The sequence below is a fragment of the Mauremys mutica genome, chromosome 7 (assembly GCF_020497125.1).
Source record: "Mauremys mutica isolate MM-2020 ecotype Southern chromosome 7, ASM2049712v1, whole genome shotgun sequence".
In the NCBI taxonomy this organism is placed as follows: Eukaryota; Metazoa; Chordata; order Testudines; family Geoemydidae; genus Mauremys; species Mauremys mutica.
The window spans coordinates 41,168,341-41,182,875 of NC_059078.1; the positions used below are offsets into that span (position 1 = coordinate 41,168,341).

Sequence of the window (14,535 nt, forward strand, 5' to 3'; positions counted from 1 at the left end):
AATAGAATTATGCCAATTCATGCCAGTTGAGGATCCAACCTATATATTTTGATTTTATAAATGATTCATATTGGAAGTAACACCTATAGGACAGTGTCTGACATAGAATTTATGGTTATTAACTCCAGGAGAGGCAGCTTATTTTGCCAAAGTTATTTTTAGAAGAAAAAGGAAGATCTGTGTTTCAGTGTAACAAAGATTTCTCTTAAGAAATTTAGTCACTTTGGATTCCATTCTGCCAGGACTACTAGGGAAGATGAGGACTACACACCCACAGGCAGATGTGCTGCCAGAATCTTTTTTGGGGTGTGGTAATGGGATTTACAAACCCCAGGCTGAGCACAGGCCGAAGGGAGAGGAAGGCTGATCACACCTCTGAGCAGCTGCCAGGAGTGCCAATCATGGAGACACGCACCCACAGCTGTGACCAATAAAGAAAACAAGCCCAGCTATAAAGGAGGGAGACAAGACAGGAAAGAGGAGGCAGCAAGGCCTGGGATAGCAGAAGGACAACAGCCCCATGCCAAGCTACCTTTGAAAACAAGGAGATCGTAAGCCCTGAGGTTTAGGGGCTGATAGACTCAATATAAGTTAAGAGTTTACAAACTGGTCTAGTTGCAGACAAACTGAAGCAGGTAGTGAGGGGAAAGCTGGGACTCCTAGAGAGACTGCAATTTTTACAATTTTTTTACATTTGTAAAAATAACAGAATATACAGAATTATAACAAAAGAAGTGAAATCATGCATATTCTTCATGGAAAGAAACCTGTGCTTAAAGCCACTAAGAAACATCTATATAATGTAAAAACAAACTTTTCAGTTGAATTGAAGCACAGAGGATACTGCATATACAAGAAGCAAGGTGAATCAATGCACCTACAAATGCAAGTTCTAATCCCAATGCGACAACTATATCAGGATTTAACATTTCAGCTAAGCAGAAGCTGATCTTCCAGAACACAGAATCCCATTATCTGAAGTAGGGCATATGAATAATTTTCATTATTTGCACTCCATAAATAAGGTGTTTGTTTTTTTGTTATTTTCCCCCCTCAGAGATTCATAAGCTTTTAAAGTGATTAGAACCCAAGATTATAAATAGAATACACATGTTAGTAGCCATGGTATAGAGGTTTTAAATGTCTGACTTTCAGGATTCCTGCATTAACTATAAGTGAGTCATGGAGGTCATCCCAAATGAAACCCAATAAAACCCATTAAACTGTCACAAAAGGCCATTTTGACTCCTTGCTTCTACCTAATCCACATTTTATGACACAACAGGAAGGTTTTGTTTTAGTTTTAAAATCAAAGTTGTTTTAAGTTGGAATCTCAGGTGTGGTTTGGGGACAGAAGGATTAGTGGCCAGAGTTCAGGTGGTGATAGATAAAATAAATGTTCTTTATCACGACTGAGTAGTTTATCACATGACTGCAGAAATAGGGAATTATCACACAGGTGGGTTTTTCTACAGCTTTACTATAGTCAGAAATAAAAAATACTGGCTTTATACAGCATTCAGGGAAACATAAGACTCACACATAGTCCTTCAGAGCAGCCTAATGTGTACAGTTGATGTTATATTAAAAAAACCACAACACAGTATTTCCTAACATGTACAACGTTGCGGCCAACCTGATATCCAGGCAAGGAGGATTCAAACAGAATGATTATGAAACCTACTAAAAATATCTATCGTGCAAATGAAATGGGATGTAAGGGCAGGAAGGAGAGACATTGCCACCAGACTGCCACAGCCTTCATACAAAATCCCACTCTCTTTGTAAAGGATGCTCAAGTCCCAAAGTGAATTATAGTTATTAGTTCTATACCACAAAAGTAGTGTGATCTAATGGACTGAGCATGTGACTTGGAGCTAGGAATTCCTTATTTCTACTCCTACCATTTCTAATTTACCTTGGCTTTATCCTCTGTGTTATACTGTTTCCTCAACTGTAAAAAGGGAATAATCCTCCCTGCATTTGTTTTAATGATTAATAATCAAGCACTATATAGACATATCAGATACAAACCAATGATCCCCTAACCTATCCCCTACATTGTAATCATAAAGGGAGTGAACACTATTCTCATTATCATGACATCAGAGTGCCTCTATTTCTTACGGTGTTCTATTATTTTTATATAAAAAATTATTTTCTTTTTAAGCTTTCAAATAAAGGCTAAAATCAGCCAAAGACAAAGTATGATTCTGCAGACATTTCACACATGCAACACTAATATTGATTTCAACAGAAGTGAAGATTCTAACCAACTTTTTACATATGGTGGCAGAATGACATCTGTGAATTTTAGGTTTGGATTTTTAACCCTTCAGTTGCTAACCTCTCCCTGGCAAAGACACTTGACAAATGTTGTCTTCATCCAAACATAATATTAAAAAACCCTTGCCATCTGGCAACCCAGCATTTGCAACTGTAGTACAGTCACTGATGTGCCAAAGTAACAAAGGCACATCAGTGTTATTATTGTTACAGAAAACAGAACTTCCTCCAGAGTAGATTTATTTTATGTTGAAAGCAAATATCAATTCATACTTATGCCTGCAACTTATTTTCTCAAAGGGAACCCATCTCTGTTCCTTGTACAATTTCAATATTGGACCCTCACACATTAGCTAACACAAAGTTTCTCCCTTATTTTCTAGGTGACAGTTCACAAGGGGAACTTTTCTGATCTGACTTCCTCTAAAGTATCCACTGAGACAAAATTAAAATCTTGCCACCTTTTTCTCGCAATAGTTCATATAACCCTATTTTTGCTATAATTAAATAATGCCAACTGAACAATCAAGGCCTTTTCTCAGTTATAGGGTTTGCACCTAAGTTTTTGTGTCATCCAATTTGACAGTGCTAATTAGAAAATTAAACAAAAATAAACAACTTCAATACAGTTCTTTTAATTGACACTTAAGTATCAGATAGTAGGCACTTTAACTTGTAAGTGTGACATACCTCAGGCCTTACTGGATCTTCAATACCAACTACACAAATGCAGGTCAGGTCAGTTAAAATGTCATTTTCACTGTCCCAGTCTGGTTCTGGGTTGCTGCTGAAGTCCCGGTATGCAATGCAAATAGTTCTCAGTCCATCACAGGCCATGGGTTCAATCACTTTCTTCACCATCTCATCCCGGTCACGGGGTCTGAAGACACGAATCTCACCTGTTGCATTAATGATTCTAGAACACCTGTAAGAAAAGGACGTGAATTGCATTTGTTTGGTTACTGGTTTCCATTATACCTGATCATTTCATCCAATACCACACTTTTTTTTTTGTTTAGTTTTAATTTCTAGTGCACTCCACAAACAAAATCAACAGATTCATTATTCTAATGCTGGGTAAGAGAATGTACCTATGATTTTAACAATTGTTGGGCAGATATCTGACATTTCAGTTAGACTATATAATTTCCATTAGGTCCATAATTAGTGAAGAAGTTACAAACAAATTGAAAAAAAATCTCGCTAATCCAAATGTGTGGTATGTGTTCATGTTAGCTAACAAGAGGACATTTGGATTTATATCCCTACATGATAAAAACACATTTCAAAAGTGCATCTGTTTACAATCTAATGGGGAGGGCGGAGACGAGAGAGCAGAGAAATGCCAACTGCAGTATTCCTTGGCAGCTAATAGAAGACAGGAAAGATGACCATCGACATTGTCCATCCAGACAATTGTGCAAACCTGATTACTTTAAAAAAGGATAAAAGAATAATCACATTAAAATGTATGTAATATGCCTGCAATAAGGTTAGTACCTATTACTTGGAACTATTATTTAGTTTCCAACTTCAAACCAAGACAAGAAGGGCTTGATCCTATTCTCACTGAAGTCCATGGCAAAATCTCCATATGTTTTAGTGCTGTGGGATCACTCCAAGTCACAATAAATAAGGCAAAGAGACACAGTACACTTACTTCTTCAGAACAATTTCAGAAGCACCTTTGCTGTACATTCGGAAACTGCCATCTGGCATTTTAACGACAGTGCTCATTGACTTTCTCACGGAGTTAAACGTGTATACTTTGTAGAGTTTCTCCTCAGGGATTAGATTCCGAACAGGCTGGTAATCCTGCTTCAGTTGCAAGACAAATCCCAACAGGCCACATTCTGTCTTGTTGCCAACCTGACGAGGCAGGCCACCTTCCTTTTCTGGTGGCTGAAGGGAAGAAGGCATCAGATTTCAGCCCCTCGCTTTGTCACCTTTGACAGTATACTGTACTTTTCAAGCCCAATAAATAATGAGGCCCGAGGCTACTAGTTAAGATCTAAAACCTTTACAGTAAAGTCATAGCTCATCCAATTTTAAAGAGCCAGTGGAAATTTTATAGAATTATAACAGACTGAAAATAATCTATTTGATAATGGAGCAACTTTTTCTTTTTAAATAACCAGTGTAATTCTCTTCCACCTTTTTACCCTCTGGCCATTCAAGATTTTATGATGGTTATGGTATGTGTTATTAAAAATAAATGCATTTTCCTCAGACTCAATATATGTTCACAAACAGAACAACCCTTTTTTTCCTTTGTATTGCTCTGAATCATGTTGCTTTGCAGTTTTTCACGGTGTGGTGGATGTTTTAAGGTAACATTCATTCACTAAAATTTTGAACCTCATTTGTTTTTAAAATAAATCTACATCTAATCAGAAGAATAAATAACCAATGGTATTTCCAGTGATCCATGAACATAATGTCTGTATCAATAGTTAAGTACTTCTAAATATCTATGAGTTACTACAGTATTTCAGTCTGCTACTTCAGACTGTAAATGCTTTATATGGAAAAAAGGGGGTTAAGTTATGACAATTATACTAACCCAGCAACTCTAGCCATTCTTAATGGTACTACCCTTAGAAAAAAAATATTAGAAAATATTAATCCTCCCTTGCTAATGTAAAAAAAAAAGTACAAAATAAAAGAAAACATTAGAAACAATATGGAGTATCAGCTGTAATAAAGCTAAAAAAACCCAATAGTTCTGTCATTAATAATGCTCCAAAAGACTTTAGTGGTCAAGTTTATTAGCTGAAGACTACTGAGGTCTTCAATCATCTTGCACTCAGCAAAGCTATCAAGTCAAATTCAGCTTTCGCATAAGCAGACAAAACTCCAATGAAATCACTGAAGTTGGTGCATTCAATCCATAGGGACTAGAAGTGGGGAAAATCCTTTCACAATTTTGATTTGCAATGTTTTGCTATATTTGAAATAAACTTACACTTAGGCCCTGATTCAGCAAATAATTTAAGTCATTGTCTTCAATGGGATTTAATGGTTTGCTTAAAATGGGATTTAATGCTTTGCTGAATCAAAATTCTGCATAAGTGCTTTGCTACATTCAGAAATATGTCCAAACTTAACTTTTTTTATCGATTTCTGATACCACTGTTGTTTGGAAACAGCTGTATGGTGAAGAGCATCATGGTGAATGATGAAATTGAAATCTCAGATCAACCACCCCACTTTAGATTTGAAATCCTGTATCCATTAATGATACAAGTGGAATCACTTGGAATAGCCATTATTTATTTAATGTAATTATCCCAGAGAATCACCTAACACAGTAATGATTGATTTGCAAGACAAGGACAAATAGATAAAGTTAGACTAGACTAGGACTAAAGCAGACTAATAGATAAGTGACCTTTACAGAAAAGCTTTCTCCAAGAGTATTTATTTATGTGCATTAGGAAGAAATGCATTTATGGCCAAGTAAAAAAATGTTAGGCTAAAAATCTCTGTCCCAAAGATATTTCTTTTTTTCAAAAATAAACATCAAATTTCTAACTGAGCAAAACAGCATTCCTTCTGTTAACTGCAAGCCTCATAATTCACTTAATCTTACTGTTTCCTTTACCTTATTCAGTATCAACATAAAATGATAACACATTGTCAAGCACAATATCAGAGTCCCACAATTTGTCCTTTTGTAAAATCATTATAATGTTGTTGAAAATCCCCTGTAGATTCTAAAAATCACTTTTAAAAATCTGCAAGTAAGAAAACTCAACAGTTAATGCTTATGCACGATCCTGCAAATATTTTTGCTCATATTATGCATATAGAAAGATCTAGGCCTACGAGTTAATCAACAACACATCCTCAGCTGCGCTGACACTATTGTTAATGCAAATAATATGAACCAGAGTTAGAAGGGCAGGTAGGAATACATTAGCTGGAAAACACCGCAACTGGTCAAACAAGAAATATTATTTTTGAGCATCCAAGAGGATTTTACAATGGAGAGGGAAAAAAGCAAAGCATAAACAAAATTGCTTCATTTTTTAAAATACAGAGTTTTAATAAATAAAAGTTGGTAGATTTAACATTCTGGCCATACAGTGCTTGGAAAGAGATAGAGACCACTGGTATCTCAAACCAGCATGGTAATCAGCTTTATTCTCCATCAAAGAGACATCAAGGCAGACTGATTCTTACTCTGTTGCCACGGTCATTCCTCGTTTGTGGCTTGATCTTGCTCCTGCACTGAAGCCAGTGGGAGTCTCAACACTGACATCAATGTGAGCCGCATAGGGCCCTTGGTGACCAAACATTAGAAACCGGTGATTACATACACAGTGGTTGTTTTTCAACCATGTGCATGTTTTTGGTGCCATGACCAGCTAGCAAATGGATACTGAGAAAACAAACATCTATTTGCATTTTATAACATCTATAAATGAGTGTAGTGTCTATATTAAGTTTTGATCCATTCATCACCCCCTCCTCCCAATTCTCACTCCCCTTTAAAGTACATTTCTTAACTAAAATCAAACCGGATCCCAGCTAACAGCTTGTTTTGAATGTAAATAGGTAAACAAGAAAAATATTACTGGTAGCATGAAAATGACCACTCCTTAAGCGGAGGGGCCATGGTTTGAGTTTTTGGGGGAAGGGGTATACTTCTTTAAGAGCAGAGAGGCATGAACACTGACTCATCCCCCAGGTGACTGGAAGAGAGGGGAGAGGATACAGGTGTGAGTCAAGCAGGAGAAGCCCTCTTTCACTTGGACCAAGGGGAGCTGCACCCACCCTTGAAAGAGGTGAAATACTAGGTTTGGTCAGGATCTGCTGTGGGCACTGTGCTAGCCACTCCTTTCTCTGGCAGCTGGGAAAGAATTTATCTCTCACTGCCAGATTGGCCAAAGGAGGTGGGGGAGGGAGGGAAGGGGGATTCGCCTTCCCCACACCAAGTTCGGTGGAGCCTTAGATAAAGCGAGCATGGTATGAGAGTTAGACCATGATGTCTCAACTCATTATGTAAGAGTGAGGTGGATGTCCAGTGCCGGTACTCTGTAAGGAAGGGATACAGAGATCAGATAAATGGTTTGGTAAAGGATTTAAAGGAGGTGTTTGTTAAAGCAGCGGAAACAGGGGGTTCCTATGACTGGCATGGCAGGAAGCCAACACTCCCCCTCCTTTATAGGCCACCTTAATCTTCATTCAAGGGGGGTGGAGATAGTAAGGCCCCAGCAGCAGGTTGGGTGGGGACCAGAATAGAAAGGGAGAGGGGCTGACAGAAGCACTCCAGGTAGATATTGAAATGATCATGGATGTACCTGCACTGTACACTTATCTGCTGGGTATGCCCCCACATTTAATAATAAAGCTGCGGCCTAATTAAACCACATCCAGCGTCTCCCTGTCCTTCATTCAGTATAGCCAGACAATGAACTATGCAGAAAGATTTTAAAATCTGCTACCAAGTGTCCACTTTCCCCTTTAGCAGCTGCTGTCTCCACACTCTCTGCATACTATATTAAAACAAGCATATGGTGGTGAGAGTTGGCAGTAGCACTTCCTTTCCTATACTGTTTCACCACAAAAGCTGTATGCCAAACTAGCCTCCTTGCAGATTGCTCTCTACAGTTCATACCAGAAGCTGCTGGATGTTATAACTTCAAACTGTGCCCTCTGTAAGTTTATTTCCTGCTTAAATCTGCAGTTTATAATACTCAGAGCAAAATTAAAAGGAACAAAGGAACTATCTATGAATAATTAACTGGAAATACTCTGTTGATCTTTCGCATTGTATGAAAGATACTAAAAAGTCTTTTAATTATGATTTGTGCATAGAAATCCATTCTTTTGGATGCTCAACCTCTAGAACACATTATAAGCTATTTTGGCTACTAACAAGAATGTTTGCTTATATCTTGCTTGGTAAAATCTTGCACTGGAATGGAGATGGGTGAGGTGACCTAATATGTCTGTCTATCTAATTCTTGTAACCTTTGTTATTCCATATATACTATAATACCTTCAGTTAGTTCATTTAAGCCTTTATGTAATTTTGTTAATATTAATACTCCAGGTTTAGATATTCACTTGTAAAATGTACTGATCAATTAAAAACAGTATTTTTCACCTTACCCCCCCTCCCCAAATGTTTGTAGGTCAAAGTACAGCTGCATAAAAAGGCTTTTTTCTAAAGCTAGCATTGACACAGGACAGGGTTATGATGCATATTGTGCATATCTATTCTAAGAGCTTCACAGAAATGATCTGCTACGTATTCTGCAAAGCAAATCTTCTTTAATCACATCAGACCACTTTAAATTTCATAATTAGTGCTATCAATAGTGCCTTATCAACACACAAGACAATACTTTTTTTATCTTATAATTTTAACAATTTCTATATAGCACTTATTGAAGGACCAGTGCTATATATCATTACAAAAGATACTACCTCCCACTGAGATCATTAACCAGCTTCCGGCACCTGAGAGTATCATATATTAATCTGTTGATGGAAATACAATCATTGTATGTACTGAATAATGAGAATATCATCAGTGGCAATTTCGTATACATACGGAAGTAAGCAGAGACTAAATAACTGATTGAGTAGATGCGCTACTAAGGAAGGGTTAAAGCTAAAAATGAAACTCTCTAAAGGTGACTTAAAAATGCTTCCATCTTTTAGTTAGACTGGGGAGTTACAAAAGCTTCCAGATTCACTATAGTACTTATTAAACTTCTGTTTTCATGGCTTGCCTGGTCCAATCCTATACTGGTAGCAGTATGGGCAGGGTGACATAAGCCTTTTCAGTTTAAATTTCTATGAGTTCATGCATATTACAAAGTCTTCAATTGGGTCACCAAATGCTTTTATGTACAGCTGATTGAGCTACTCAGTTCAAATAATACTGGTTAGGAATGTATCCCCTTTTTATTATTGCTTCCAATAAACTAATTTTGCCAGCATATTCTATCTATAATGAATGCTTCTGTTAGCTCTACTTGTGATGGAAAAAAACAGGAAGACAAACAGAAGAGAAATATTTTATTTTTTAAATCCTTTCATTTTAAATTACAGAATAATTTAAATTCTACATTTTGTGTACTGAGCCAAGGAAATAGGGCCAGGATATGCAGGGTTTATTTTTTTATTTAAATCTAAATGCACCGAATTTAAAGATAACTTGGGAGAAATAAGACTGTTCAGATGATGTGTTATTTTTTCATTCCCAATATTGTACAGAAGGAGAGCAATTTCAGACAACTGAATGAATCTATAGCATTGCCAAATCTGGAGATATTCCATCTTGCTGCATAATTTAGTTTAGTGTTTTAAAATTCTCTACAATGGAAGTCATCTAAAAAAAGATAAAATAGTCACAAACTAGCTTTAAAATCAAAGCGATCAACTTGTCTTAGAGAAATACTCTGGTGTGCAGGTTTATTTCAGTAAAGTAAAGCTGACAGAAGAATTAGCATTTCCTTTCTAAAACCTTATTTACAAGACATTTCAGCCAGGGTGGAAAATAGGGGGAAAGTACTCAAATTCTACTAATACATAATCTCTAAAGGCCAAAATTTTATAGCTTAATTTTATTATTAACCTAATAAGGAGCCACAGTTCATCAGATATGTAATTATGTAATGCACATTTTTCATTTTGTGGAAGTTGCAATAAAGAGAAGACAAATTAAAATGCTCAGGTACCTATTTACCCAAAAGTCCAGAACAGCCCTAGGTAAGCAAAGTGCACATATTTGATCAGCATCCTTGAAAAATTTCAGGTCTCTCTTTTTAGGTAAAAACACAAAGAAAAACAAGGTACCATTACAGATAATAAAGGCAACCTCTTGCTTGTCCCTGCCCCATCCCCCAGCGTGACCTCTCATGCACAGTCCGTGTCAGGTAACAACACACGGAGGACATATGCACCAATGGCATCCTTCATGCATAAGGCTACATTTTAGTCACGGGTATTTTTTGTAAAAGTCATGGACCAGTCACAGGCAGTAAACAAAAATTCATGGCCCGTGACCAGTCCATGACTTTTGCTATGTACCCCTAACTAAAACTTGGGCCAAGGGGCTGCACAGCTTGGGACCCCTGCTGACGCTGGCGGGGAGTGAGTGATGGTGCATGGCTGGGGACCTCTGCTGGTGCTGGGGGAGGGAAGTTGGTGGGGCTGGCAGGCTCACTATCTGGCTGCAACTGGCATGTTCCTGCAGCTCCAAGGTGGAGGGGCAGCCAGGTGGGTTCCGTGTGCTGCCTCCACCACATGCCGCAGCCAATGGGAGCGTTGTGGGAGGTGCCTGTGGGTGTGGGCAGCGCGTGGAGCCTCCTGGCCAATCTGCCTAGGAGCTGCAGGGACATGCCAGTGAGAGCCAGAGAGCCTCCCTTCCCCCAGATAAGCACTGCCCCACACCCCACGTCCCTGCCCCAGCCCTGAGCCCCCTCCCACACACCCTCACTGACCTCGGTTACAGACATTTAGCCTTATTCATGCATGATACTGGAGAAAACCTCATCTGGTTTTATATCAATACCAGACAGGGGACAAGAGGAATATCCAGCTTAAAACCAAATGAATGGCCTGCCTATTCTGCAATGGCTTGTTTGAGGAATGAGCATCAGTATTCTCTACTTCTTGGGACAGAATTGGATCTCAGTTATCCCGGGTGTCGATCTAAAGTAACTTCATTGATTTAACTTTTAACGGCGATGTCCCTGGTCTTTCAGGAGTTTTTGGCATTGCATAGTTTAATAAAGGATAAACAAACTGCCACTGGATTTTGTACTCACAGCAAAAAGGGTAATCAGTCAAAATACAGTTAATACTCACTCTTAATAAAGGTGTTGCTTTACACCTCAGAAATAATAGTTTACAATTCTCACAAGATTATTGACTAACCATCTAAACTGAAATAATCTTACCGCCATAACATAAAAAACTTGTTGTGGAAATTCAGTTAAACTGAAGTCCTAAAAGCCATCTTTTGGGTACCGATCACCACTGTTCTAACTCAGCACAGAAAACATGAGACCATGAACTGAATCCTGAATATCACACACTAATTGGTTAGAAACATTCCAATTGATAAGCATACAGATCTATTACCATGTAAGATGTGTTCCTATTTTCCTTGTTATAAATAGTTCTGACACACTGTATCTGTGTGATCATTTACAGCAATCAGTGCCAGCTCACTGAAGGGGAGATGCAATGGGCTTAATCTGAACCCAAACCTAAATCAAAAGTTCTTGCCTATGTAGTTCTAATTACATCATGGGAAGTCCCTGGAGCAATAGTGTTTGTTTGCACCTACCAAATTACATAAGTTAAAAATAAACAAAACTTTTTTAAAATTAATCAACATTGTTTTAAAGGTCAGAGGCTGAAAAGAAGAAATTACAAAGAGAAGCGTTTTCTTTTAATATCACATTGCATGTTGAACAAATGATTATTGCCCACATTTTTGACGTACTGTAATTTAACTTTCGCTTTGAGAAGTCTTATTTCTCTTTTGGGGGGAAGTATTAGTATCATGCCACAACAGTCTGGTGATGCCAATGATCTACATATAAAGCATTCAAACTAGGGCTTGAAATGAGCCAAGTTGTGCTGGTTGGAAACCCCGGTAGGTTGCTCCCATCATATACTGCACAATCTCAGATTAAATTTAAAATAGTAAATCTCCAGATATTTTGAGTTTGGGGATAGCCTTGAAAATGTGAAGCAAATATAATCAATGCAGTGATGTCTGCCTAAGTTTGCAGATAGCATCAAATAATAGCTGTCAGAAATGTGAACTACATCATTTCCCGCCATAAAGGTATTAAATCTGACACTGAATGATGCATATTTAAAGGTCAACATTGTCAACTATTTAAGTTCTGAGCAATCTAAAAACAGGCTCACCAATACCATCCTTCAGAAATGTTAATGAACTGTGATGGGCTGTCCTTTCACTGAAGATTCTATTGTACAGCCCACTGCCTATTCTATATTGAACATATACAAGCAATCTCACGTTATTTTGGACTGCATGTTAAATTGAAATTTTGGGCTCAAAGTTTAAAGGCGTAAACAACTTTGTCTATACTGTATTTTATATTTTGCCAACAAAAGTAATTAGCAGCCCATGGAATTTAGGGTAGAGATGCTGATTTATTTCATAACTGTTTAAATATCAAATAAGCTCAACTTTATTGTCCATCAGATAACAGCATCACCTTCTCTAATGTTCAAATTACAACAGTTGGTAGAATAAAATAAGATGCAAAACATTAACAACAGCTCAAGCAAATGTATTTATTTAGGCAGACTTGCAACTGACACAGTTAAATCAATCACTTCAGTTAGATTTCTATTTAAAGTCAGGCTTGCTACTTCATATTAGACCATTAATATTTTTTAATCCTCTGAAAACATTTCTGCAAATTATGTAATAGTGTTGCTAAATTTAAATGCAATCTCACTGTGTTTTGTAATTTCACTACCATGATTTGAGAGAGAGAGAGAGAGAGATTATATGGATTGACCATATCTAAAAATGTACATAATTCAGCATCCATTGTCTCATCAAAAATGGAAGTGCAATCATCATACAAAAATGGCCAGTTGTAGTTATATAATGAAGCAGTGTGACATTTCCTGTCAGCATGGTAAAGTCGAGAGAGCAGCAGTGATGTGGCTCAGTGAACATGGCCTCATACTTATTTCAACCCACATAATAGCAACAAGAGAGAAAATGATATGGAAATCAGAACTATCCAAAAATCCCAGAAGAATAATGGTTATGAAAGATGATGAAATCATGCATAAAGAACAGACTGAAGAGCTGGTGGAGCTCTACTCCTTGCCTGCTGCACTGTTCAATTTTTAATAAATGCACCACCTTTAATTTTAACAGCAAATGACTAAATCATCAGTTTAGTTTTAAAGACCAGTTTATGTGTGATGGCTTTCAGTAATTTAATTATATGGTCAGAAATTCTACAGCAGCACTGAAAACTGTTTTCCCTCTTTTCCTATTAAGATAAAAGACTGGTATGTCATTATTCTGGTGAGAATTTCCCCAAAGCACAAATAGCACAGATTTGAAATAAGGTATCTGATTAACACAAAACACCACACACATCGTCCCAATAAATTTTCTCATATATGCAAAATGCAGACATAAAAACTATGTGCAGTGTTTATATGAGCATGCTTTTTTTTAACACTATATTTATGGATGAAAAGAATAAATAGCCCAGCAACTAGAGCTATTTCCTATTTCAACCAACTCCACAACTAGGAAGATAATAAATGGAGAGGTTATGGGTTTCAGTGGTAGCTGTGTTAGTCTGTATCAGCAAAAAAACCGAGGAGTCCTTGTGGCACCTTAGAGATTAACATTTATTTGGGCATAACCTTTCGTGGGCTAGAACCCACTTCATCAGCTCCATTGGGACAGCAGACTTGCAGGCTGTTTAGATGTTACTTTAAGGGGCTTCTGAATAAACTGTAGACAATATATAGAGCAACTCAACCAGAAAAGCTAAATTTCATAACCAGAATCTACTCTGGACATGAATCTAAGGAGGTTATCAGTAGGGAGCTCGATGATTTTCCATATAGCAGGGTTGAGTTCTTACAGCTCAGCGCACAAACATATCCCTTATAGGAGACAGAAGCTGTTTAAACTCAAAATCTGTACAGCAACAAAAATGTCTGACTATTTAAAAAGCAAGGATTAAGGATGGGAAATTATTGCTACAAATGAAGGTGACATTAAATAGCTGTAAAATAAGGACAGTCATCATGACATGCAGGTGAAAGAAAGATGGACATGGATGGATGTAAGCAGCAGGCACCACCCTCTCTCGCATACCAGGCATTTAAATGCATCCATTGAGATCATGACATTTATTTACAGTTGACTGATTTGGTTATTTATGCTGATTACTTTTTATACAAGGACAGCCTTTTATGAATTTCCTCATCTAATCTAATCTATAATTAACTCCTGTTTAAGAAACACGTCATCTGAGTGGTCCAATAGTAATCTTACACAGTAGTAGTAGTTGGCCTGAATAGCAATCTATTTTATGGCAATATTTTAAATAAACCCTAGGAGTTGAGAATGTTTTTTTTTATTGCTGGATTGACATTTACAATGGAGGTGTTTTTACGTGCCTACTACTTTAGAATCTAAATGATGATAGTAGTATACATTTCTTCTAGACATCTATTAGGAATATCTTACAGATTTTCCAC

General features: G+C 37.3%; 1 protein-coding gene across 3 annotated transcripts in view; it reads right to left on the reverse strand.

Annotated features, from left to right (window-relative positions):
* Positions 1–14,535, reverse strand: part of LOC123374161 (plasma membrane calcium-transporting ATPase 2) — a 170,182-nt gene that overhangs the window by 82,902 nt on the left and 72,745 nt on the right. For all 3 annotated transcript variants that reach the window (XM_045023762.1, XM_045023761.1, XM_045023763.1), the window contains 2 exons: positions 3,947–4,188; positions 2,977–3,211 (listed from right to left, as the gene is read on the reverse strand). In XM_045023762.1, the coding sequence (XP_044879697.1) occupies positions 2,977–3,211; positions 3,947–4,188 (477 nt within the window). The remainder of the gene's footprint in view (positions 1–2,976; positions 3,212–3,946; positions 4,189–14,535) is intronic.